We start from the raw sequence: 27,085 nt of genomic DNA on the forward strand, positions 1-27,085 counted from the left end.
AGAGAGTCAGAGGCCTGGGATCAAATGTTGCTTCTGCCACTCACTAGCTGGCTCCCTGTGCACAGGGTATTCCACCTCTGTAGGCCTCAGCAAGCACTTGGCCTGCCTATGGGTGCATGTTTCTCTTTGCTCCATGGCCTGCTTCTCCCTGCAGTCCTTTCCCATGGACTTCCTGGGCTGCTTGTCATATACCTGATGATGGACATGTCAAATGACAGGGCTGGACTCAATGACTGCTAAGAGCCCTTCCTCTCTAAATCCAGGCGGGACTATATATATGTGTGTATTTCTATGGATGTACATCCGTTGGGGGGGGGGCGGTCCATCATTAGGAGAAGAGCCAGCTCCCTCCAGGGTAACCCTGCCTGGTCTCAGGGCTGCCAAAGCATGTTAGAATCTCCCTGAATTCCTCAGGGCAGTGCTGCCTACCCTACTTGAAGGGTGGCAGCTGGCTGCTATCTCCTGAGCCTTGTGCCCTGCAGGCAGAGAAGGTTGTCATTGATGCCTTGTTCTTGCCCACCAGGCCATCCTAGCAAGAGGAAGGATGTAAGAGAGGTGGAACTTGAATCTAGGTCATCCTGGTTGAAGGTGATGTACTCTGCCACATTCCTGGGGCTGGAAAAGGAGTGTGACCATGGAAGAAGGGGAATGGAAAATGGGTGCTCCTCCCTAGGGCTGTGAATGGAGAAGCAGGGAGAAAAAAGCATAGGCCCAGGGCCAAATGGCATCAGGGCCTTCATTTCCCCGGGCCCCCACTGACCCTTGGCCAGAAGGAGCAGGGGAAGAAGGAGGAAGTGAGCACCTACCTGGCTCCCTAGGACTCTCCTCCATCCTGGGCAATGCTTTGCACCTATAGCACAAGCCTGGGACCTTGCTTTGGCTTTGTCACAGTGCCTGCAGGTGAGGCTTCCACTGCTGCCACCCATGACATGCTACGGGACTCTGGCCAAAGCCCTTTGCCTCTCTACACCTCAGTTTCCTTGTCTGTAAAATAAGAATAATTCCTCTTTCACAGGGTTTCTGGGAAGACAAAAGGAAAGCCATGTGAAATAGGTGACATGAGGTCAGGTCAAAGAAATTTCAGGGGTTTCGTTGGAAGGTGGTGGGAAGTGGGAAATGGCTTAGTGGGCTGTTAGAGCATCACAACTGAGCGTTGTTAGAATGTTCAAACGGAAACTTGGAAAATGGCTTTCTTCTGTGCTAGAGACATGAAGGGAGGGGAGAAGTGCTGGGAGGTCAGGGCACTCCTTACAAGGTTTACTGAAGTGACATTGGTGGCATAATTGGCGTGTGTTGGGGGAGGGGGTGGGTAGACAGGTATCAGAGGCACGAAGACTTGGAGCCAAGGCCTGCCTCAGCAAGCACTGGCTCTATGACCCTGGCCAAGTAATTTTACCTCTCCGCACCCCAAACAACTCCCTTCAGCCTGTAAGTTGTGGGTGATTTGCTGAACCACCAAATAAGGAAAACATTGTATCCCAAATGGCTTTATCTGGAGGCTCAACCCCCCTAGAGAGGGCGATCTGCTTTGTGTTGCCAGATTCTTTACATCAAGTGCACATAGCTTTGTCTCCCTCTCCTTTCTCTGGCTGCTCCAAGCTCTTAGCATTTGAACTCCCTAAAAAGGGTTGGTTCTCTTTTATGTTTCAAAGGCCTATTTCAGGGTCTTCGAGCCTATCAGTGTTGTTCCTTTGTTTAGAAATGCTTTATGGTGCCTAATTTATGAGGCAGCTGCTGCTCAGGGTTTCAAAACGCTGGGCCTGGAGTCAGGAAGACCTGAGTTCAAATGTGACCTCTTAGCTATGTGACCCTGGGCAAGTCACTTAACCTCTTATAGCCTATCAAAAGGATCCACTGGATAGACTGGAGAAAGAAGTGGCAAACCACTTCAGCCAGTGTCCTTGGTGCACAACAGTGGTCCATCATCGGGTCACTGAGAGTCCAACACAAGTGGCAATTGAACGTGGGGCTCCTTTGGCGTCCTCCAAAAATGAAGTGCACCTCAAACAGGAAGGGACCCACTGCCTCCACAAGCCAGGCCTTGGGTGGTTCCCAGAAACTCAAGCTCCACACTATTTCCTAGCTCTGAGCTGGGAAGGGGAGAAGGCTGGAGAATGAGGATTTTCAGTGAGTCATCCCTAAGGGAAAGGCTTCAGGAGAGAGCTAACCAATCTGACATGTCCTGGGGAGGCCTCTCCGTTATGCAAATGAATGCTGAACCAAGACCCCATTGGGCCCCATGGGGCTTTCAGTTTCAGTGAGGCTGAAAATGCAGTGAAGGAAGAAAGAAGGCAGGAAGGCAAGCAGGCATTCAAAGGGGGGGGGGGCTAGACTCTTCATACCTAGCCCTTCCTCCTGGCCTAGGCCCTCCCAGGTGTCCAGTACACTAAGTTATAATGGCCTAGCAGTGATTCACATGGCACGAATACCTCCAGAAACAAAGTAGACTATAGTTTAGTAGGTTAGCCACCCCCACCCCACCCCAGATCCCGGATGCCTACAATTCCAGACAGAAAAGAATTCAGCATCAGGCAAGCTGCAGGTTAGAATGGCTACAAACCCAGACAAGTGGTGCAGTGGAGTGGTGGAGAGAAGGATGTGCCAGGCATGGCACATTCAACCCACAACAACAGATGGCAGCCCAGAAAGATAGAGCACTTCTACAAGCCAAGAGCCCCCCCCCCTCCCCCCAGTTCAGTAGAATGCCATCTACCGGGTAATGCTAACAATGCACTCCTCCTTGGGCGATCAGAGGCAACTCAACAAAAGGGAGAGAGCAGTAAGCTGGAAGTGAGAAGGTCTCTTGGCTTTCTACAGTTCTTTTCCACTTGAAAGCCTGAGCCTAGAAATACCTGGAGAGAGGCACAACAAAGTGCCATGACGTGTGAGAGGAGGAAGGCCATTGCTGACTTGAAAGGCTTCATGGGGAAGAGGCATTTGATGGGAATTGAGCTATCAGGGATGGGAAAATGATTGAACAGGTGAAGAGAAAGATGGAGGACATTCCAAGATGAAGCCTAAACAAGGCCACAGAGGCAAGAAAAGGCAGGAAGAATTCTGGGCCTCATTCAATCCCACAAAGACAAAAAATAAAAAGGTCCTGCCTTCGGGGAGCTTTCAGCTCTTGGCTAGAGAATAGTCTTGTTGGGCTGGAGTGCAGAGTGGGTAGTAGCCTGATACTACTATTTTTTGCGGAGAGGTCCCTGGTATTTGGTGAGTGAGGGCCTCTAATCTAATAAATAAGGAGGCTGAACTCTTCAAGGGTAAGCCCTGTGTTAACTCCCCACTTAGGATTGTTGAAGGGAGGAATTAGAATGAGGAAGCTCATTCAGGCAATGGTCTGAAGGATAGACTGGAGCAGGGAAGAAAGAAGAAGACCTGTACATAAAGAAGCTATTGCAATGCTGTAGGTAGGTGGTAATGAAGACCTGTACTAAGGTGGGAGTAATGGCAACAGAAAGGAGATCAATCCAAAAGGCACTGCAGAAACTGGATTTCCAGGGATTGGATGTGAAAGGTGAGTGGCAGAGAAGAGGCAAGAGATAAAGAAGACCCCAAGGTTTTGACCTGGGAAGGCTGGCTGAATGGAATTCAGACCAAGGTCAAAATCAGAGGCTTCTTGCTAAGGGTCCCCACCCAGAGTTTCCTCTGTATATTGGTTCCCATACAAAAGTCAGAGGACTCCTGCAAGTTCTCCACCACCAGGCTCACACTCCTATAGCTCCAGATGTGTCCACTACACTCAGTATTGGCCACAAAACGTTCAAGGTGCTGGCAGGAAAGCCATTCACATAGAGACATCTTGGAGCCATTTGAAACAGTGACTCTGGGGCTCAGAAGTCATAGGCTGTTCTGGAGCCAGCTTGAATTGGCTTATGGGAGCTATAAAGCAGGGCTTGGGTTGTTGCTTTGTTGATTGTCTAGACTTCAGAAAGTATTCCTATTGCAGGTTAAACCTTATTTTCAGAGAACTGGTTGTTAAACATTTATTAGCACATCCCAGGCTGGAAGTCATTCATTTAGAGGTGGTGGTTAAAATCAAGGGAATGAATGAGTTTATGAAGAAAAGAAAAAAAGAAGAGAAGGCCAAAGACAAGAGCTTTAAAGACATTCAAGTCAAGATGATGAGGGATCGGGGAAGGAGGCAGAGCTGGAAGGGTTAGAGACTTAGGAAGAGAACCAGAAGAATATGACATCTCCCCAGAAAAGGGGAGGGAGGGGGAGGGAGGGAGGGAGGGAGAGAGAGAGAGAGAGAGAAAGAGAGAGAGAGAGAGAGAGAGAGAGAGAGAGAGAGAGAGAGAGAGAGAGAGAGAGAGAGAGAGAGAGAGAGAGAGAGAGAGAGAGAGAGAGAGGGAGAGAGAGGGAGAGAGAGGGAGAGATGGGGCAGAAGAATAAAATAAAAGGAATGCTTTCTGGGGAGCCTGACAAAGCTGCACATGTCTAAAAACAAATGGGAAGGAGAGACTGAAGATGCTAAGAGAGCACATGAGTGAAAACAGTGTAGAAATACCTAGACATGATACAAAGGCCAAAAGGAAGCCAGGTGAACTAAAGTAAAATGAAATCACATGGTCCTACCAAAATGGAAACAGAAAAACCCAGAGCTAGAGTATCGTATCACAGCAGTTTGGGGTTCAAGGGTACCTAAACTCCTCTTGCCTGCCATATGTGAGACCTGGCAATGTCCACATCACACTGTAGGAGTCCATTCCCCCCCTCCAAACAAGGCAGGGGAAAGGGAGCTCCTCAGTAGTCCAGAAATTAACACAGAAAAAAATCACTGCCAAAAACAGAGCAGCAGCCCTAAGAGCTTCAGGGATTGGCACTCCATCACGTGAGCCCTAAAGTTACCACTAGAAAGGCACAGAACCACTTTTGATCAGTCAGGCCACAGATTTGGGAAAAGCTTCCAGGTCAGCACTGGCTTTGTCTTTAACCCTTTTTCCTCACCAGGCCTCAGTAGAGCTGTATCTTGCCTTCTTGCCAGCCCACCAAATCTAGGTGAATTGAGTAGTCACCATAAAGTCCCTGCAGAGGCCCCTGGCTATTCTCCAGTTTATAAGCTCAGGGAACCCCCAACCTCCATCTCAGGAGTTTCTTCTGGGAGCTAATCAGAAATCATTTCAGGCCCACTTTCTACCCCTAACAAGGCAGTTCAATAAATCTATTCATCTCCACACTGGAGCATCAGGAAGGACAAGACCCTGGAAGAGAACAAAAAAGAACAAGGTTTCCCTTGCTGTGGCCCAGGAGACACAGCTAGTAACATTTTGTCTGCTGACTGAGCCTTTATCCTGGGGTTGTGGAAATGCATTCAAGCAAAGAGCCACATTAGGGACACACAAAGGATACAGGATAGAGGGGAGTGGATGGCCCTTTCAAAGCCTTCCCATTCATGTGGATGGCGATGGACACTATCCTTAGAGGTAAAAAAGAAGATGACATGAAGAATCTGAGAAATGAAAAGGTTTAGAAACTGTAGGGGGGTGGAAACAGTCTTCAGGTTGGAAAACCCAGAGCAACAAGCTTCCTGTTGATCTGAGAAACAGTGAGACATGAATGTGTCTGTTGTCAAGCCAGGGAATGACACTGGGAAAGTGATCTTTTAAAGGGGATGCTTCTCATCTAGGTAGCGCGAAGGATTGTTTGGAAGAGACTTATAATATTCCCATGTTTAACTCAACATAAAGAAAAATTGAACAATCTGAGTTGTCCCCAGAAGGAACTGACTGCTTTTTGAAGTACTGAATTCCCAATCGCTGAAGCTTTGGCTGAAGGGCCATTTGGATTTTTGGTTGGCTTTTTTAAACGCTTACCTAATATCTTAGGATCAATACTAAATATTGATTCCAAGGTAGAAGAATGGTAAGAGCTAGGTAGTTGGGGCTAAGTCACTTGTCCAGGGTCTCATAGCCAGGAAGTATCCAAGGCCAAATTTGAACACGGGACCTCTTGTCTCCAGGCCTGACTCACTAGCCACTGAGCCAACTTGCTGCCCCAGTGAGGGACCCTTTGTAAGTAACATTGTAGAAAGAGTTCATGTTTCATATAAGGGTTGAAGTAGAGCATCTTTGAGGTCCCATCCAACCCTGAGATTCTGGGGTTCTGTTGGTGAAAATTTCCCATATTTCACAGGTTGCCATGGTCTAAGAATTTCTTTCTAAATGGCCTCTTTCCATTTGTGATGAGCCTTATTGTACTTAGCTTGGCTGGTGCTCAGAAAACAAACATCACCTATCATCAAGCCCAGATCCAGAGCCTCATCCAGCCAAATCTTCGGCTCCAGCAACATAGTCTTTGAGCCCCCCAGCTCACATCGATGCCATAAGGGCATTTGGGATCTAGTCTAGAAAAGCAAAAAAAGAGCAGCCCACAGGGCCATGGATTTGGGGCTGGAGAGGATCTCAGAGGCGCTCTTATCCAGTGCCCTCATTTTACAGATGAGGAAACTCAAGGCCCAGAGGATGAAGTGCCTTCCCCAAGGATGCCCAGCTAAGAAGGGGCAGGAGCAGGATTTGAATTTCTGTCCTGATTCCAATCCTGTGCTCTTTCCACCACCCACACAATCTCCTGCGGTTTTGAACGGTGCTCGGCGTTCTTTGTTCCCTTAGGTAAATCATAGGTTGCCATGGTGCCCGGAGGTTACTAAGCGAGCATCTCAAGGCCACCCCCAGCAGCTGTTCCCCTTTGTTTCCCAGGTCTAGCTGTGTCAGGTTCTGTCTGCTTATAAGGCCACAGGAAAAATCCAGTTATAACCAGCAGAGAAAGAAAGGAAACCAGCAGTGAGGCTGGTCACTGACCAGCTGCACCTGAAGAGTGCTAATTAATGGATGGATGTCAGCCTCCAGCAGTCTCTAGCTATGTGCCAGAGGACTATATTCTTGGCTAGCTCTGTTCTGTTGGATGGGTTTTCTTTCCCTCCCTGGGGTCTTTTAAAAATCATTTGTATTTATTTCGTTGACTGTTTCCCAATTACATGTTTAAACATTTTCTTTCCAAATTCTCTCCTTCTTTCCTGCCCCTCCCTGATAATTTTTCAGCAACAGCCTGACTAAAGATCTAAGTGCTTTGCAAAGGAGGTAAAGCTGGAAGGATAGCTAAATTCATTAAGTAGCTGAATCAGGATCCAAAATTACCTCCCCAGGGTGGATTAAGGGGCCAACTCGTAACAAGACTCCATGTTGGAGGCAGTGTGGTCTAATGGAAAGAGTGCGATCCACAGACCTGGGTTTGAATCGTGGCTCTGCCACTTACTCTGTACAATCTTTGGCAAGTCACTTTCGAAACTCCTGGGGCCTCAGTTTCCCCCTCTGTAAAGTGAGAGAATTGGACTAGATGGTCCCTAAAGTGCTTTCTGGTTCGAACTCCATGAACCTACTACCATTCTGCCACTATAGGGAAGGTTGATTTAAAAAAGCAACCACTTTATGGTGCTTATTTACTATTCCCATGGTGCTTTTCTCCTTCACCTTTCTAATGGAAACTTTAGCGTTTCAGAGTCTGCAAATGTGAACAACAGACAAGAGAGAGGGAAGAGCCCATGGCTGCATAAGGGTGTTGTGTTGGTTCTCCTTAAAGGTTTTCCTTTGACACATGGGAAGGTTTCCTGTGGAGGATGGGGAGGGCTACATCTGGAAATGCCCACAATGTAAGAATCAGAGGCGTCCATAAACCTGACAATAGTGACACCTACACTTTTAAAAAGCCACTGTTTTGTTCAGACTAAATTTACTCCTGGACTGGAGGCCAACTCACTGTGTACCTTTTGCCACCTTTCTCTGTCTCAAGTGATTTCTCTAAAAGAGATAGTGAGGTCAGTCTTGCCTTCCTCACCAGGCAATCCTGAGAATCACTAAGTTACTTCCTAGTCATACATGGCTCAGACATCTGAGATGGAAGATAGGATCGGTGCAGTAATCCCACAGGGCAGTAATATGATCATTATAGGCTGAAGTCAGCACGCTATTACTGCTTTTCTTGTTGCCACTATTGATCACCACATATGGCTCTAAGAACCAATTTGGAGCAAATAAGGACCTCACATTGGGATGCTGAGCAGAATTCCAGAGCTTTCATCCTCTTTCCTTTCAGCTTGGGCAGGATTGGTGTGGAGGCAGTTAATTATACCTCCTACCCTCAGGTATGACCCCATCATGCTCCTCAGTTCCTGCTGGGCTCCAGACATCAATGGGTTGCCACTGAAAACAATTAAATATACTGATCAGGAAACCAGGCATTAAAAGTCCCAAAAGAGCCCCATTCAATTCTTACTATCTTCATGTACTCTTGAAGGGGGGATGATTTGTTAGTGAGGGAGGGGAGCATCAGGACAAAAAGCTGCCCTGAGCTTATCTTTGTTCCCAGGTTCCAATTACACAGGCTATGTGTAAAATAAGTTCTGTTGGTGTTGATGCAGGTCTGCTTCTTTGGTATCTGGCGAAAAGACAAGTAACTTCAAGATCCAGGACAATCAATGGACTTCTACGATGACCCAGTCTTACAGAGCCTCCCTATGATGGAGTTTACCCCCCAAACTTCCTTTCCCTAGGATTTACCCCAGCCCATCGGGACGCTATAACAAGAGCCCCTGGTTAACTGCCCAAAATGGCATTACTATTGAAAATGGGATCAGTTTGAGATGGGTTAAGGCAGAAGTGAGGCCAATTGGTAGTTGTGCTGGGTGCTTACCAATTTTCTGTTTCCAGCCCACAGGTGAAGAATACTGGGGAAGGGAAAGAGGGCACAAACGAGAAGAAAAGTCATGGCTGCTGTAATCCTAGAAAGTATCTTCCTGAAGCGATCCCAGCAGAAAAAGAAGACCTCCCCTCTGAACTTCAAGAAACGACTCTTTCTCTTGACAGTTCAGAAACTCTCATATTATGAATATGACTTCGAACGTGGGGTGAGTCTCTGCTCTCTGATGCCAAGGCGGGTCTGCAACTATTTATTTTTGGCCCCATTTCATATAGGAGGGAAACAGAGTTAACAAACCTTCTGTGACTTGCCCACAGTCACATACTGACTGGGGATCAGGAGCAGGATTTGAACCCTGTCTTCTGACTGCAATGTCAGCAGTCTAACTACCATACCAAGCTGCCTCTTAGTGGGTGCTTCCTAAGTGTTATTGATGACGCCAATGGTGAAGGCCAAGAGCAGGATCTGTTGTCTTCTTCCATTAGACCGTGAGTGTCACGAGAACAAGGAATTGTTTGCTTTCTTCTCTGGCCCCCCAGGGGCACATTACTATTTCATTGGTTCATTTATTCCCAGTCACTCACAAAGATGGCAGGTCAGAGGGTTGCCTAGATATTCTGCAAGTTGTCAGACTCTGTTATTGGCAATTGAATTCATAAAACAGAATTTAATCATTCCTGTCTCTATCACTTGCAATAACTCCACCTCACTCAATTCTTTATTCTCTTTCTCAGAGACGAGGAAGTAAGAAGGGTTCAGTAGATGTTGAAAAGATCACCTGTGTTGAAACAGTAGTTCCTGAAAAAAATCCTCCCCCTGAGCGGCAGATCCCGGTGAGAACAGGTCCCCTTTGCTATCCATCCACCCCTGTGCTGCTCTGTAAAAAAGCAGAGCTCACTCTCATCCCCATGGACAATATGAATACAGTAAAAATAAACGACTTCATGATATCACCACATTTGGGTGGCATTATGTCCTCTCAAAATAAGAGAGATGGATTCAATTCAACAAACATTCTTAGGCTAGTAGGTATCTCACAAAAACATATAAAGCTCATTTAACATGATTCTTTGTTCTCCAATACCAATGTCATGATATTTGGATGGTGTAGCCCAACTCAAGTAGGGGGCCACTAAACAATAAGTAAGGATCCCTGTGGGCCCATCTTCACTTGAAAACCACAAATGAACATTATCTATGTCCTACTGCATGTTTATTTAGTTACATATTTCCCAATGTGGGGATTGTTGTGGGCTTGTGAGCACATTTAACACCTCTGGTGTAGAGTATATTTTTTGAACCAGATCCATGACTTCGTCAATGTCGGGAACTCCTGGTGAGGAAACTCCCTCAACTAATATATCAGTACCTGCTCAGAAACTTCCAATTTTCAAATGTTGCCCTAGAGTGATTTGGGGAGGGAGGGGGTCACATAACCAGGATGTATCAAAGGCCTGACTGGAAGTCAAGCCTTCCTGAGTCTGAGCTCAGTTCTCTGTCCCCTATATGACATTGTCCCATAGTTTCTTATGAGGTATCTAATATGATACCAATTGAATCCTAAGCTTAAGGGCTTTGGGGAGCTTGGGGGGGGGCAGGAACTGACCCTAAGCCTTCCTCCTTGTCTCTCAGGACTCAGGGGCTCTAGTTCATTTTCAGCAAAGGGAAGAATCTGGTTCTTCTTGGGTATAGATTAGGAGATCCTCTCCATTCCCCCAGTTGCTTTAGAGAATTCGGTCTTACATCTATCCACCAGAGCCTGAATGAGAGAGAGGCCCAGTTCTTGGATCCCTGTAATGTGTTTTCATATCTATCCTCAGCTAGCTTGGATACAAGTTCTCAAGTAGGTTTGAGAATGACCTTGTTCATTCCCATTCCATGATTCTGAGGCAGGATAGACCACAGAAACTGGCTGTTTAGAGTCCTGCAGGTTGGTGCCTCTGTGCCAAGGCTTCAGGCAGGGACCCCTGTGGCCTGACTTTATTTTTTAGTCAGAGCCTTCTACAGCTAACACAGGAAGGCCTATGCCCTCTATCTCTTTTTCTTACAGAGAAAGGGGGAAGAGGCCAGTGAGATGGAACAGATCTCTATCATTGAGAGGTTCCCCTACCCCTTTCAGGTAAGTCTTTCTCCCTCCATTGTGGGACTGGAAGGGACCTTAGCAGGTGGTTCGTGCCATCTCATCATTTTCCAGATCAATAGGGGCTGGGCAAATGCAGGTCCCCAGGGAGAAGAGGTTTCAGGTGGGCCAGGAAGTCAGGGTGAAAAATGAGACTGACACAGGCATGTGCATCAAACAGGATTATATGCTCAATGTTTATCCTTAAAGCACCCCAAATTTCTTTTTGGCAGTGAATACCAGCCTGCAGAAGAGACAGCTTTTAACTCATCTATGATGGTGTTCCCTGGCTGTGGTCACTGAGATATGGAAGAAATGATACCTATTTACTGATTGAAAGATGTCCTTCCTTTCAGGGTTGCTCCTATTTATTGCTGTGAATTTTAAAAATCAGCAAGTAGACTGGAGCTGGGGGCTTAACATTCAGAGAGGGATGCTACTGTGTCTACTGTTAAACTCCAATTCAATTTTAGCTTTGAAATGGCAAAAACAGTGGGCACAATCTAAGCTGGGAAATAGGCACAGTCCCAAGCACCCCCCAAATGATTTGTTTTCGAGAATGTGGCTTTTCTTTGTTCTGTGACCAGAAACACTGCAGCCTCCAGGCCCGCCCTGAGAGACAGAAAAGGAAACGGAAGGGCCCCTCTGAAGGAGGGGGAAGGGGGCGGAGGAAGGCGAGGGGGAAGGGGGGCCTCTTAGTCATGGTTACAGGAGCATAGCAAAGGGCTAGAAACCAAGGCAGGTTGGGAATGAGGGCCACTTGTTCTATTTCTGGGATGAAAAAGGTGCCAGGGAAGAAACAGGGGCCCTTTGTGATAACGGCTTTTGCCATTGCTGCCTTCTCCCTTCAGAGAGTCTGTGCTAACAGAGACAAGCAGTTTCAATAATACAAAGCAGCAAATAATCCCCATATTATTTCTCTCTAATGTCCACGCTGACCATGTGGCACCCCCCCCCAGCTCCCCACAAACATAAAGTGGATCCTGTCCTGGGGACATGGGGCCTTGCATGTGGCAGAGTCTAGATAATTATGATTTACTTTCATTATTGTTGGGGTTCTTCAGTCGTGTCTGACTCTTCAGGATCCCGTTTGGGATTTTCTTGGCAAAGATACTAGAGAGGTTTGCCATTTTTTTTCTCCAGCTCATTTTATAGATGAGGAAACTGAGGCGGACAGGGTGAAATGACTCACACAGCTAGTAATTGTCTGGGTCTGGATTTGAACTCAGGTCTTCCTGCTTTAGGCCTAGTGTTCTTTCCACTGGGTCACCTAGCTGCCCCTTTGCTTTCATTAAAATTACAGTACATTTCCTTACCTGCTTATCCTACTTGGTGAACACTTAGCCTCAGTTTCCTCATCTGTAAAATGAGAGTAATAATAGCACCTCCCTCCCTAAAGTTATTGTGAAGATCAGTGGAGATATAGATGTGCAGTGTGTTGCAAACATTAAAGCACTACATGGGTCCTAGCTATTATTATTGTTGTTCTTGGTAAGTATGTAAGAGTAATGTATTGAGAATTCTGACCGTTTGCAGGTGACCTTAGTCCTTCCCCCTGACTGGTACTATGGCTAGATCTTCCTTCTTTGCCCTGAGGCCTAACTGCTCTGGCCTGGTCTGTTCATTCCCCAGGTGGTATATGACGAAGGCCCCCTGTATGTCTTCTCCCCAACCGAAGAGCTGAGGAAGCGCTGGATTCACCAGCTCAAAAACGGTAAGGCTGGTTTGGAAAAGCTAAACAAAACAGCTGCAAACATTTGGAAAAGTACTTCAGGATGCTCCATGGGGGCCAAAATCAATAGGTTTCAAACCAGTCACATGATTGACAGTGAGAAGAGTAAGCTCATGGTCTCAGTGCTCTTGGGGTCCCCTCACTGACACTTCAAGGCAGATTACTTCATACCTGAACACCTAACAAAGACTGTGCCTTCCCCTTTTCTTACCAGCAACTGCCAGTGATGTGTTTGCTTTCATCCCTTTAAGCAAGAACTGCTCCGTGTTGTTATTCTCTCATTGTGGGTTCATAGCTCTAGAGCTGGGAAGGCCCTTTAAGGTCTCTTCATTTTACAGAGTAGCCAAGAGAAGGTAAAGGACTCACCCAAGAACACAGAGAGTAAAGGGTCAGAGTGAGGCTGGATCTTTGCTCTATAGAGGAGGAGAAGAAGAAGAAGAAAAAAGAGACGGCCTACAAATCTCAGAAGCTCCTTTTCTATTCTGGACCTTCCAGCAGTCTAAAATTGATCAGAGCCCAGTTTCTGCCTTTTGGCCCAATTTTATGCCCTGTACAGCTTGGATGAAACTCCCCCAGGATGCATTCTGCATGTCTACTTGTGTAGCTCCGTGGCTATTAGGGACTAAGAGATTAACGGGCTGAATTGCCCTCAGGAAAGGTTGCCCAGAGAAACAGGAAGTATGGTGGGCTGATAATGGACAGCTGGGCTATTGCATGACAGTCACTTGTCCCAAACATAACGACTCTCATGCAGAAGAGACTTCTTAACCACACCAACTTTGCTCCTTCCTCAGGACACATTTGACTCCTTGTGACTGTACCCTGTCTAGCCCTAGAGCTCTAAATATGTTGTTGTTCAGTAGTGTCTGACTCTTCATGACCCCACAGATCCTACTGTCCGTGGTATTTTCTCAGTAAAGTAAAAACCACTGGAGTGGTTTGCCATTTCCTCCTCTAGTAAATTAAGGCACTGATGTTGCTGTAGTCATTTTATATAACAATTTCCTGATTTTGCTCAGTTTCCAAGTTTCTCTGAGCACCCAATATCCAGGATTTCTTATTCTTTTACCTTTACGTATTACAATTTGTTCAGCCATTTGCTAGTTAACGGGTACCCACTGACTTTGACTTCTTTAGAGGTACGTGCCTAGTAGTGGGAGCTCTTGGTAAAAGGGTCAGAACAGTTAAGTCACTATTATCACCTAATTCCAAACTGAACTTCAGTACAGTCAGACCAGCCTATAGCTCCAAGTATGTGTTTCTGTGTATCTTCCTGCAGGCCCTCCAACACAATTTCCATCTGCTCTTTGCCAATTTGTTGGGGGACCACAGCATCCATGACATTCCAGTTAGAACAGGTTTCTCTGTAGCTGCTACTTCCTCTGCCCTATAACCAACCATATGATCTGGAGTCATTGACTGCTTGGAGACATGAACATTTCATTTCTTTGCTACATCTTCCTACCCCTGTCTAGTGGCTATGCTTCTGTATGGTGCCCTTTTCACTTTGCCCTCTGGAATGCCCCTTTTAGTCTCTTACATTCCTTTTATCTTCTGGAAATGACAGCAACCTGTCTCCTGAAGACCTCATATCCTTGGCTATTTTCCCCAGTGCAGGCCTTTCCTTCTGTCACAGCCCCTGACTTGATGGGTGGGCGGGAGAAGCTGGAGTACCCTTTGCACCACAAAGTGGGCTCCCTCTGCCCTCCTCCCTCAGCAGAGGCTCCTTTGAAATGCACACCAGCTAATGTCATCACCCTGGCCAAATCCTTATCCCTGTTATCTACTGGCTTCCATGATATTCTTTCTCAATAAGTGCGTAGCATATGGCTCAATCTTCCTCAGCATCCATCCCAACCCCTAAAAAGAGTAGGTTTCAATCAATCAGTGCCTCCACTTCCCCACTTCCCCTTAATTCTGTAATGTCTTCCAAGCTTTCTTTAGATCCCACTACTGTGGGATTTCATTTATCTCAAATGGCAATAGTGCCCTCTTCATGTAAATCACATGAATCTCTTTTCTGCAAAGTAGAAGTCTGTAGGAAATTATCACCTGCCTCACAGGATGCTTATAAGTGCAGAAGGAGAAATCACAGGCCAGATGCCATTCTTGAGTTCTGTAGACATCTAATACCTCTCATATATATATATTCACTGAGAGGTCTTCTCATATTAAGGACTACTGAGGACCAAAAAACATTAGTGACCAATTCCATGGGAAGAGTAAAGGGAGAGTAAGGGGGAAGCCAAGTTAAGTCCAGTCAAAGGGGAAAAAATGTAATCCATGGCTTCTCCTATTAAAGTACTGCCAGGGGGCTCCAGACTGCAGAATAACCTCTTACTCTCTTCTCCTCTTCAACAGTGATCCGGTACAACAGTGACCTGGTGCAGAAATACCATCCTTGCTTCTGGATTGATGGACAGTATCTGTGCTGCTCTCAGACAGCCAAAAATGCCATGGGCTGTCAAATCCTGGAGAATCGGAATGGAAGTGAGACATCTATCTTTTCTTGCTTTGTTGATATACCCTACCGTATCCTGACTTACTACCCTTGATGTCTCCAGAATGCTTGCTGTATCATCACTGGTTTCTTATTCTACAGGCTTAAAACCAGGAAGCTCTCACCGGAAGACCAAAAAGCCTCTTCCTCCCACCCCCGAGGAAGACCAGGTATAGAGGGACCCTGGATGTGAATGCAAATTGAATAGTAAAATGACATTTTTGTTTCTAGAGCCAAGTTAGAATCCCTAGAGGGGGAGGACCAGAGATGTGCTGCCATTTGGAATTCTTACTGGGCACTTTGAAACCAAATAATAAGGGGCACCATTTCCAGTGCAGGAAAAAGATAAAGAGCTATAAAGCCATCCAGCTGCCATTGGGGGATGCTACCCATTTGAAATCTGACTAATCACTGCTGTTTATATAGTACTTGGTGGCTAACAAAGTACGTATTCATGCCTTATCTCATTTGGCTATCCCAAGAATACCACGAGGCAGATAGGCAGTTATCCGTTTTTCAAATTAAAAAACCAAGTCCCAGAAATGCTAAGCACATGGGCCAGAGACAACCAAGTACTAACTACATTGGAGAGCTGGGCCTAAAAGCCAGTTTATTTGACTTCTAATGGAGTGGCTGATTTGGGAAAACACTCCAGATGGGGAAGCAGAGGGAAATGGGCCACTTCTAGTTACATTACCTATTTGGACTTCCCACTTCACAGATTCTAAACAAGCCACTACCTCCTGAGCCAACAGGAGGCCCCAACTCCACAACGGAGCTCAAGAGAGTTGTTGCCCTTTATGATTATATGCCAATGAATGCAAATGACCTGCGATTACAGAAGGGTGAAGAGTATTTTATCCTGGAGGAGAGCACTTTGCCTTGGTGGAAAGCTCGAGATAAAAATGGGTGAGAAGCTAATAAAGCCATTTCAGGGCCCCACACACCGACACTCTGATACATAATCTGACAATATAATCCCACTTCCTTGCTATCATGGATAGAAAGGGTTTCTCCACCCAACACTGAATATACATAAAAATCCCATAACCTAGCATTAGCCAGGTGGCCTGGGTTTGGGCCCCATCTGGAAATTTGGGATGGTTTTTTGTTTTGATTTGGGGCCTGAACCTGCAGTTTGACTGGCATATGAGAATACCAATGAGTTCCCCATGCCCTCTACAAATGCAGATCTGCAACTGTTCTGCAATTTGCAATCTTTGGCAGTTGAGTCAAGTCAAGACAAATCTACAGACATTTCTTAAAAGTGCCTAGTATGTGTCAGGCCCTGTGATAAAGCTCTGGAGATACAAAAATGGGCAAAAAAAGTCCCTGCCTTCAAGGAACTCATGCTCTAAAGGGAGAGACATCATCCAAACAACGATGTACACCCAAGACACAGACAGGATAAAGTGCAGATAATCTCTGACAAAAGGCACTAGTATTGAGGAGAATCTGGAGAGATCAGAAGGGAAGATCTGAATCCAGACATGAAGGAAGCCAAGAAGTAGAGCTGAGGAAGGAAAGCATTCCAACAATGGGGGGACAGCCAGAGAAAAGGCAGACTCATGAGTGTGACAAGATCATAGAGCAGCATGCAGAGAGGAGGAATGTGTAAGAAAACTGGAAAGACAGGAGAAAGGGCTCTAAAAGCCAAACAGAAGATTTTCTATTTGATCTGGGAGGTGATATGGAGCCTTTCAAGTTTATTAAGCAAGGGAGTGATATGGTCAAACCTGTCGAAATAACAGAAGACTTTTGCAAGATAGTCCAGGCATGAGGGTATGAGGGCCTACCCCAGAGTGTGGCAGTGCCAAAGGAGAGTTCACATGAAGATAGAATCAATATACCTTGGAAACTGATTAGATAGGAGTTTGGGAAATGGTTGAGTGAGGAGTTGAGGATGACACCTAGGTTGTAAGCCTGGTTGACCAGGAGCATGGTGGTACCCTTAATAGTAATAGGGAAGATAAGAAGAGGGGAGGGTTTGTGGGGAAATAAAATGGTTTCAGTTTTAGACATGTTGAATTTAAGATGTCTATAGAAGATCAAGTTTGAAATATCTAGTAGGCAGTTGGAAATGTGAGTCTGGAGGTCAACAGAGAGGTTAGGGCTGGATAAGTAGGCTTGAGAATCATCTGCATAGAAGTGATAATCGAATCCATGGGAACTGAAGAGATCACCATGTGAGATAGTACAGAGGGAGAAGAGAACTCTGAAGAGAGCATTGGAGGATGCCCTATGGTTAGTGGGTGTTACCTAGATGAAGATCCAGTAAAGGAAAAAATGAGAAATCAGAAAGGTAGGAGAAAAAACAAAAGAGAGAAAGCTGTCATAAAAAATGAGACAGGGGAGATAGATTATCAAGGAAAAGAGAGTCCTCAACCATGTCAAAGGCTGCAGGAATGTCAAGGATAAGATCTGAGAAAAGACCATTAGATTTGTCAATGAAGAAATCATTGGTAACTCAGGAGAGAGTAGTTTCAACTATATGATGAGGTCAGGAGCCAGAATATGGAGGATTTAGAAGAGAATGAAAAAAAAAGGAAGTAGAGACACCTCTTATAGATGGCTTTCTCACAGAGGTAGGCATGTTTAGAAACTCCCCTCTCTCTAGGAGGCCTGACCTTGAACTCTTAAACTCAGGGTAACTCATGAGCTAACTCCCAGAGCTGGTGCCACCTAAAAAAATCTCCCTTTTGGCCATAAGTCTAGATTCTGGGATCATGGTACCCAGGAAATTGAAATCTTTCCCCTCTACATAAAGATTGGGCTGCAGGAACATTATCTATTACATACTATCTCAGGCAATATGGATGAGCATTTGTCTGCTTCTGTCATGAACTTCTGAAGGAACTCTGTCATGGTTCCAGTTGCTGTTATCTCTTAGATTAGGAAAGTTCTTTCTCAGGATTTCTCATGCACAACCTCAAATAACTCCCATGCGCTCATGCCACAAGGTAGCAATTATTTGTTCCTGGAGGTGGAGGAGATCACACATACATAAGTTTCTTGCTTACCTCCAGAACACCCATTTGGTGAAACAGTGCTCCAACCTGTTCTATGATCTGGGTAAAGGCAAAACAATGAGAATGGTGGACTATCCTTTTATGACCTGCACAGAGGGGTAGCTCTTGTGACAAAGAGCCTGCAATGAAGCCCTATTCATCCAGCCATGTCATGAACACTCCATCAGGAGTTGCCATCTGTCCTCTGAAGAGAGTGCCACTGGGTGTGTATATACTCTCTTCGGAAAGAGAGAGATGCTCATTCTCTCTTCAGATGCCTTTCCCCAGAGCTACACAAACTAAACTCCAATATAACCCAAAACAAATAGAGTCTGACCCATCTGCCACTGGGATGCTCATGGGGCTGTGGTGCCAGAGCCACATGTTTGGCTCTCTCCCTCCCTGCAGAGATGGTCCAGGGTGACTCATGTCTTTGTCCACTTTGCAGACAGGAAGGTTACATCCCTAACAACTATGTCACGGAGGCGGAAGACTCCATTGAGATGTATGAGTAAGTATGTACAGGGCCTTTGGCTACAGTATTTCACAAGGAAGAGAATGCATACCTCTCTTCCCTTCAACAGGCATTTCAAAAATTCAAGTGTGTTGACAAGCCTAGCTCACTGCCAAAAGTATAGGGGGTCTACCACTGGAAATGAAATTTTTGAAAAGCTGTCAAGCCCAAATTGAATATCTTCTACTCTTCATCCTAGCCACAGGAGTGGGTTGTCTCTGAGTGCTTCCTTTCTCAATCACTCCTTTCTCATGTCTCTTTGGTCCCAGCTTAGGTTTGAGAAAGGGGTAGATGATGTCTCCTCTGAGCATCAAAAGTATGCAATAGCAATTTCCGAGTTGAATATATTCATGACAGCTAAGGGAGCGCAGGTGGGCCTGGTACAGCTGTGATACTTCTTTCTGGGTTCAGTCCTGGACACTTGGACTATTATCTGTTTCAGGTGGTATTCCAAACATATGACCCGGAGCCAAGCAGAGCAATTACTAAAGCAGGAGGTGAGTACAGACTCACGTCTGATTGAGACTTGATTCTCAGGACTCCAAGCACAGAAACACTAGCAGGCTCTTAAGCCAATGACTCATGTCACCTCCAAGCTGAAGGAAATGAGGTTGTCATCATGCAATGTCTGATGATACTTACACTCAATAGCTGCTATGGCAACTGGCAACAGAGAAGTGAAGGTCAGGATGGATGGATGTGGGAGCTCCACTCGTTCCTCAGGTATCTCTGCTTCTTTCTCTTCATTGCAGGGTAAAGAAGGTGGTTTCATTGTCAGAGACTCCAGCAAAGCAGGAAAATACACTGTGTCTGTGTTTACCAAATCAGCTGGGTAAGTGTCAAGTCCAGAGAGTCAGTCAGTCAACAAGCAATGGACTTGAGGAGGGAAATCCAGGAAAGAACACAGAGAGGGAGTAGTCAAGGAGGTAGGAGAAGAACCAAGAGAAAGGGATCCTGAAAACCTAGAGGGTAATCAACAGTGTCAAAGTCTGCAGAGAGGTCAAGGAGAATGAGGGCTGAGAAAGTGCCAGTGGATTTGACAATGAATTTGAATTGGTAACCTTGGAGAGATGAGATGGCCACCCAGTAGTGGTAGAAGGGTCAGGTGAGAGTTTTTGAGGATCAGGAAAACATGGACAGGTGGGTTATAGGTTGCAGGAAAGGTCCTGTAAATGGAGAGAGCGTGAAGATACATGAGAAAATGGGAGTGATGGAGGGCGAAATCTGATGAAATAGGATCAAGGGGGTTTGCCACCTCATCATGTGACATGTCACTGGCATATTGAACATCCCAACAGGCCACTTTTTCTCTTTCATCTTTGAGCTTTTCCACCTCACTGATTGGGAATCTGTCACTTCTCAGTGTTTGTTTTCCAAGTCTCTGACTGTGTCTCTACCTCCCCAGGGATCCTCAAGGGGTGATCCGCCATTATGTTGTGTGCTCCACCCCTCAGAGTCAATACTATCTAGCTGAGAAGCATCTCTTCAGCACCATTCCTGAACTCATCAACTACCACCAGCACAACTCTGCAGGTGAGTACCAGAGGCTTCTTTAGAAGGGCCTACCAGCAGACAGGGGGCATATGTGGTGCTGACATGCCCATCATTCTATCATGGAGGCTAAGGAAGGCATGCAGCAGCTTGCACAGAATTCATCCTCAAGGAAGTGTGGGGGACTTATTCAAAGTAAGATACTAAGTAAGTGCATCCATGAGGCTGGCAAGTGGTGAAGACCCCTGAAGTACCAACTGTGGGCTGAGGAGATGATGGATATAAAAGGCTCTGGTCCCTTTAAAGCATGATATCAATGTCCAGTACTTTTCCTGCTATTAGCAGGTTAGCTGCTTGCAGGAAAGGCAATAGAGGAAAAGAATTCTATTGGTAGTTGGTAATATGTAAAAAGAGCTTTTGTATTATGAACTTAAACATGAATGTTTCCATATGCAAAGAAAAATAGAAAAAGTTTGTATATGAAATGGTGCATCTACCACATAATGTTGCCTTTTTTATCTTAAAAGGATATGTCAAATTTAACAGTCATAACAAAGTGGGGGTGGGGGAGGTCTGTGCATATCCAAGACTGAGAACTTGGTTGGAGAAACTAAGGAAATCTGGATTTTCACTAGCTTCTGCCTAAGATTTTGTATATCTTTCAATTACGAATAGCAGCAACATGCCTGATTGTAAGCAGGAGTCACGAGTTCTGTCAGCCTGCCAGGGGGTCCCTGACCCAGAGAAGTCTAAGAACTCTCCTGCCCCAGGTCATCTCATTGGAGCTACGTGATAATCCTAACGCTGTGAGGGAGATCCTGGAATGGATCTAGTTATCTCCAGTTTACAGAAGATGAAACCAAGGCTCAGAGAAGTTACCTGTGATTTGCCCATCATCAAATAGCTAGTAAATGTCTGAAGCAGGATCTCAGCCCAGGTCTGCCTGGCTCCAAGGTAGTCCCTCTACCTCAATGCCAGTGTTGCTGCTCAGTGGAAGCACCACCCTTCCCCTCATGACAGTTATGGTCCAGCTGGGATGACAAGATGAACAGAAATGAATCCATCCCCAAAAAGAAAACAATAGGTAGTAATGAAGCACTAACTTGTGAAGCCTGGGCTCTGAGTGCAGGGAAGGTTTACAGATGGGAGAGATAAACTGTCTGGAGCTGGAGCAGATAGACAAAAAGCCTGAATAATAGCTATAATAATAGCTGACACTTATATAATGCCTACTATGTGCCAGGTACCCATGCTAAGCACTTTACAATTAATATCTCATTTGATCCTCACAACAACCCTGGGATGTAGGTGCTGTTATTATCCCTATTTTACAAATGAGGAAAGTGAGACAAACAAAATCCAAGTGACTTGCTCATGGTCACACAGCTACCAAGGGTCTGAGGATGAATTTGAACTCAGATCTTCCTGACTGCAGGCCCACCTAGCAGTCTAAGAATGTCAAACTTGAGTTGGGTTTGGACTCTAGGAGTATATTACTGATGAGGACCATACTTTCTTCCATGAAAATACCTTTGGAGGAGAGGAAGAGGAAGGAGAGAACAGACACCAATCCCATGATATTGCCAGAAATGTGGGATTATGAAGTCAACTGGACCAAGGCAGTTATGTGTAGCCATCTGGGCACTGGTAGAATGAAATGCTGAGTAAGGCTGCGCACCCACCTTCCCAGGTATATACCCTCTGTTGTATATTTCAGGCCTCATCTCCAGACTCAAGTATCCAGTGTCTCAACAAAACAAGAACGCTCCCTCCACGGCAGGGCTGGGCTATGGTAACTGCTTTTTTCTCAACTTGAATCTAGACCTTTCACGCTGGCCCACCAACCCCTGCATTCCCAATCCAACCTCTTACCTTCCACCTCTCAATGGCTTCAGAAGTAAGCTGGAACGCACCAATCCTGAGTTTCCCCTTAAGAGAGCCTTGCTGCAACAATGCTATTTGGTCCCTACCGGGAGAAAAAGCAGCTACAGGGTCATCTCGACTACCTCCTCACCTTAAAACAGCACTGTTTCCAAAGTTCCAAGATCTCCAAATCCCAGAGCATCCATATGAGGAAAGATACCTGGATGATCCTGAGACTTCCCTTGAACCCATATCTCATCCTCCCCTAGGCAGATTCTTCCCTACTATATGATTCCTCTCCCATAGAATTACACAGAGGCTACTATTTGTTATAGGGTCTTGGGAGATTGATCCAAGGGACCTGACATTCTTGAAGGAACTGGGGACTGGACAGTTTGGGGTGGTGAAGTATGGGAAATGGAGAGGCCAATATGACGTGGCCATCAAGATGATCAGAGAAGGCTCCATGTCAGAGGATGAGTTCATTGAGGAGGCCAAAGTCATGATGTGAGTTACTACCCAAACTCTCCATCCAACCTTTGGTGTCTATATCAGCAGGCATGCTACACTGTGATGTGAGTGTGCCATACATTGTGGGAAACTTCCAAGGTCTGGGACCAGGACCTGGGGTCACACTGTGATGAGTGGAAGGCCTAGCCTCCAGATATTCATTGAGAACAGAGTTGGTCCTAGGGGTGTCCTAGTGGGAAATGATACTACCATGGCCAATCTTGTTTCCAGTGTCCTAGTATCTCCTCCAGTATCCCTTTCATAGCCTGACTGCAGTGGACTAAAGCCATTTCTGCCAAGGAAATAGTCTCCATGATTGTCCTGTATTAGATTTACTCCTTCATTTTATTAAGAAATTTCAAGCCTCTGCCTAGTGCCAGTCTCTAAATGTTGGGGCCCACCTCAGGGTTGGAGGGAGGAAGGGAGGAATGATGGCAATAGAGTCACCAGGGGCACTTGCTTTAGGGCCACTTCTGGGCTCTTGGATCAGTCTTTGTCTTCCTCAACCCTTCCTTGAGTGCTCTATGGAGCAAGCAGGGGAGGATGGATCTGTTACCTATCCTGTAGGAACCTGTCACATGAGAAACTGGTCCAGTTATATGGGGTCTGTACCAAGCAGCGTCCTATCTTCATCATCACTGAGTACATGGCCAACGGCTGCCTCCTGAACTACCTGAGGGAAATGCGGCACCGCTTCCAGACCCCACAGTTGCTGGAGATGTGCAGGGACGTGTGTGAGGCCATGGACTACCTGGAATCTAAGCAGTTCCTTCACCGGGATCTAGTAGGACCTTGGGGGACTGTGTGGCTACAAAGAAGGCAGGGTGGGGGAAAGCATAGATAGTATGGTTTAAGTAGGGTTTAAGGAGAGGCTTTCACTCAAGCCTTCCAATTAAACCTACATTGGGCAGCACAGATCCACAGCAAGTTATTCTCTCATGATTACTGCACCTCCTCCGTGTAGCATTATAACAAGAGGAAGAACCTTAGGGCAAGCCCCCTGAAAACTACTGCATAGTACAGCTAGGACAGTCTGTACTGTAAGTCTACTTCATAGACTACAGAGAGGATGGGACAGGTGAAAGGCTACGTGGAGCATGGAGAGAGCCAGAAGCAACACTAGAGCTTATGTATGCCAGGAGGCTATTCCAGAGTCAGTGACAGTTGATGTCAAAGCATGACAGAATATAGGTGGTGGAAGATACACCAGGTAGGACTTGAGGAGATAGGAATGAGCTTGGTCATTGGTGCCATTTTTCCAGTTTCACTCTGAGTGTGAAAACTGTGCATTTGCCTTGGCCCTAGTGGCAAAGATTAATGGGTTTGGCGGCAGTTGTCCACATTTGTGCCTTCTCCCTTCCTTCCACCAGTGGTAGCAGGGTGGGAGGGGTGCCCTCTCAGGTCATCAGTGTTTCCTTGTTCCCAGTGCTAGGGAAGCAGGAAGACTCAGGAGTAGCAGAAGGGCCCCTTGCCTCCAAAGGATTCTGCATCAGTGTAGCTGCACCTCCATTTGTGCTCTGCCCACACAAATTGCCTCAAGTCCTCCAAACTGCCCCACATTTAGTTCTAATTTAATATATCCCTAGAAAATGGATTCCATAATAGCTATATATGTGAATGAATGAAATCCAGTGGAATTTGTACTCTCATTGATTTCATTCATTATCGACATATTGAGGTGTCTCTGTGAAGCAGAATCAAAGGTAGGCACATAGTCAACAGGCATTTTTAAAATACCTACTGTATGCCAGACAATATACTAAGCACAATCACACTGGATTTAGAGAGGTTTCTCACACAGAAGGAACAAAAACCTTTGGACTGACCTCAACATGTACTTAACAAATGTGCTCCCTGAGGATTCCACCAGTGCATGGAAATGTAGCCTCACCGGGATCTCTTCCTCCATAGGCTGCTCGAAATTGTTTGGTCAATGACCAAGGGATTGTCAAAGTGTCTGACTTCGGTCTCTCCAGGTCAGTGTGCCTCCTCATCCTCTTTCCCCCTTTTTCTCCTTGAAAAATAGAAATAGTCTCTGTTTTTTTCATCCTACTCAGTCTATGCTCCCCACTAACTTCCTGCTTCCTGCTTCTCCCTCCCAGTTACTTTAAGCATGCTCTCTATCTTCTCTTTTCCTCTTCCCTTGGAGAGACTTTCCCCTCCTTGCTCATGTCTCTCTGGCTTCTTCTTCACCTCTATTTTTTCATTATACCTTCTCTTTCTTTGTACCCTTGTTATCTTTAAGAACAAAACCAAAACAATAAGCCTGTACCTTCTGTCTTAGAACCAATACTAAGTATTGATTCCAAAGTAGAAGATGAATAAGGGCTAGGTGATAAGGGTTAAATGACCTGCCCAAGGGCTCATAGCTAGGAAGTATCCGAGACCATATTTGAACCCAGAATCTCCCATCTCCAGGCCTGGCTCTCCCTGGAGCCACCTAGCTGCCTCACCTTTTGCTGTCCTGACCTCCTGACTTCTTCCTAATCAGTTGTATAAATCTCACCACCAACAGGAGAGGATAGTCCTGGGGATCTCAACATTATATGGCAACAAAGCCAATTCAGAAAGCTTCATCAGCAACTAAAAGCAAGAAGGACTGCTGTGCAAAGCATTGTCCAGTGGCAATGGGCCTTGATTTCTGTCCTGACTTTAAGAGATTTGGAATATCTTTTGCCTAATTTGTTCCAGAAAAGATTGGTCAGACAACATGAGACATTTAGCGAATCTACAGAGGTCCAGGCAGATCTCAAGATGATCATCAACAATTTGACCTAAATCTTCTCTTGAAGGTATGTCTTGGATGATGAATATACCAGCTCAGCAGGTTCCAAATTTCCAGTTCGGTGGTCTCCACCAGAAGTCCTCATGTACAGCAAGTTCAGTAGCAAATCTGACATCTGGGCTTTTGGTAAGTAGACAAGGTAATAAAGGAGGAAGAAGTGGGAGAGGGTCAAATCATCAGGACGGCTGCCATTTCCAAAGTACTATAAGGACCACAAGGTTCTTTCCCTACATTCCCCCTATGTGATGCTCCCAACAGCCCTGTGAGGTGAGTGCTGTAGTTATGATGAATCTTATAATACAAATTAGGAAACTAAGGCTTAAAGAAACTGATTGGTCTGTGGACACCAACTAGTAAGTGCCAAAGAAGCGATTTGAACCCAGGTCTCTCTTTCACTAAGCCAACTCCATTATACCCCATTGCCATGGAAAGTATCACCTACTTTTGCTACATTCCATGGGGCTGCTGTCTCTAGTACCTAGAATTATAGTAAGGGGCTTGTGAGCCACACAACTGTATCAAGTAGGGCATCACCTTCAGAAACCAGACTGGCTGAGTGTGAGTATATACGCATACATACAAGAGATAGCTGTGGCTTTGTGGATAGAGTGCTGGGCCTGAAGACAGGAAGACTTAAGATCAAATCTGGTCTCAGATACACTCTAGCTGTGTGACTGTGGGCATGTCGCCTAACCTCTGATTGCCTGACAGAAATGACCCACTCACTGATGAAGGGAGTGACAAATCACTCTAGTATCCTTGCCAAGAAGACCCCATGGATAGATGACCCCCAAGGTGTCATGAAGAGTTGGACACAACTGACCAATAACAATCATACATATATATGATGTTTTTCAAAATTTTGGTGGGGGTTGTTTTTGTTTTGTTTTGTTTTTTTGCCTTATAGGGGTTTTGATGTGGGAAATTTACTCTCTGGGGAAGATGCCGTATGAGAGATTTAGTAACAGTGAAACAGCAGAACACATTGCCAAAGGCCTCCGTCTATATCGACCTCAGCTAGCTTCAGAACGAGTGTATGCCATCATGTACAGTTGCTGGCATGAGGTGAGCCTTCTTCCTGGCTGCACAAACAGGTTTCCAAAACCTTCCTCCCCAGGCAATTGACAAGGGGCTCCTTTCCCACTTTCCAGGGCACATAAGAGCTGGTCACTGATTGGTGGCTGCACAGATTCTCTTGTCCTCTTACTAATTCCCAGAGAACAAGTGCTACCATTGGATTTGTGGAGTGGACTGAAATGCCCTACCAAAAGTTCCTGCCAGGCAGCCAAATACACACAAGCAGACATCTTGTCTGATCTGTAAAAAGCAATGAGAAATTCAGTGCTTACCCCTGTGTGTAGCATTGGTCCTTTGCCAGCCTTTCTTTTCTATGACCCTAAATGAAAGCTATGGGGCCCTAATGATAAAAGCAAACTATGTTCATTACCCAGTTCTTTATATATATATTTCATTCAAAAAGGGGATCTTCCTGCTTCCCACAAAGTCCTCTCCTACTCCCTTCCTGAGGCACTTTCTCAACCACTTTTCAGCCTGTGACCACCCAAATGGAGGTCTTGGGCTGGGTTTGAGCCTTCCTGTCCTTGGTACTTCACCTTTCTCCTGTGGAATGTGGGCACAGAAGTGTCTGGTTGTAGAGCATAAGGGCTGGGGGGTCTGGAGTCAGAGCAGTATTTCACATGCTGCTCTCCCTGCCCTTGACCAGATGGCATGGGGCACAATGAAGGTGGGCTATGTGGCAAAGGAGGAGCCACCCTGCTTCTTGGGACCTTGTGGCCTGCACCTCTCTGACACACTTTCATAGAATGCAAATCTAACTGAATTTCCTGACCCAGAGGTCCATGACTCCTG

General features: G+C 45.8%; 1 protein-coding gene across 3 annotated transcripts in view; it reads left to right on the plus strand.

The window, feature by feature from the left end:
• Positions 1-27,085, plus strand: part of BTK (Bruton tyrosine kinase) — a 34,000-nt gene that overhangs the window by 6,281 nt on the left and 634 nt on the right. For 2 of the 3 annotated variants that reach the window (XM_056808742.1, XM_056808743.1), the window contains exons 2-18: positions 8,706-8,902; positions 9,429-9,527; positions 10,745-10,813; positions 12,446-12,527; positions 14,907-15,035; positions 15,148-15,215; positions 15,767-15,954; positions 18,502-18,564; positions 19,010-19,064; positions 19,320-19,399; positions 19,973-20,100; positions 21,776-21,850; positions 22,257-22,428; positions 22,999-23,215; positions 24,343-24,407; positions 25,224-25,342; positions 26,124-26,281. In XM_056808742.1, coding sequence (XP_056664720.1) covers positions 8,762-8,902; positions 9,429-9,527; positions 10,745-10,813; positions 12,446-12,527; positions 14,907-15,035; positions 15,148-15,215; positions 15,767-15,954; positions 18,502-18,564; positions 19,010-19,064; positions 19,320-19,399; positions 19,973-20,100; positions 21,776-21,850; positions 22,257-22,428; positions 22,999-23,215; positions 24,343-24,407; positions 25,224-25,342; positions 26,124-26,281 — 1,908 coding nt within the window. In that variant the 5' untranslated portion in view covers positions 8,706-8,761. The remainder of the gene's footprint in view (positions 1-8,705; positions 8,903-9,428; positions 9,528-10,744; positions 10,814-12,445; positions 12,528-14,906; positions 15,036-15,147; positions 15,216-15,766; positions 15,955-18,501; positions 18,565-19,009; positions 19,065-19,319; positions 19,400-19,972; positions 20,101-21,775; positions 21,851-22,256; positions 22,429-22,998; positions 23,216-24,342; positions 24,408-25,223; positions 25,343-26,123; positions 26,282-27,085) is intronic. The other variant, XM_056808744.1, reaches the window with a different exon arrangement.

The sequence above is a fragment of the Monodelphis domestica genome, chromosome X (assembly GCF_027887165.1).
Source record: "Monodelphis domestica isolate mMonDom1 chromosome X, mMonDom1.pri, whole genome shotgun sequence".
NCBI classification, from domain to species: Eukaryota; Metazoa; Chordata; class Mammalia; order Didelphimorphia; family Didelphidae; genus Monodelphis; species Monodelphis domestica.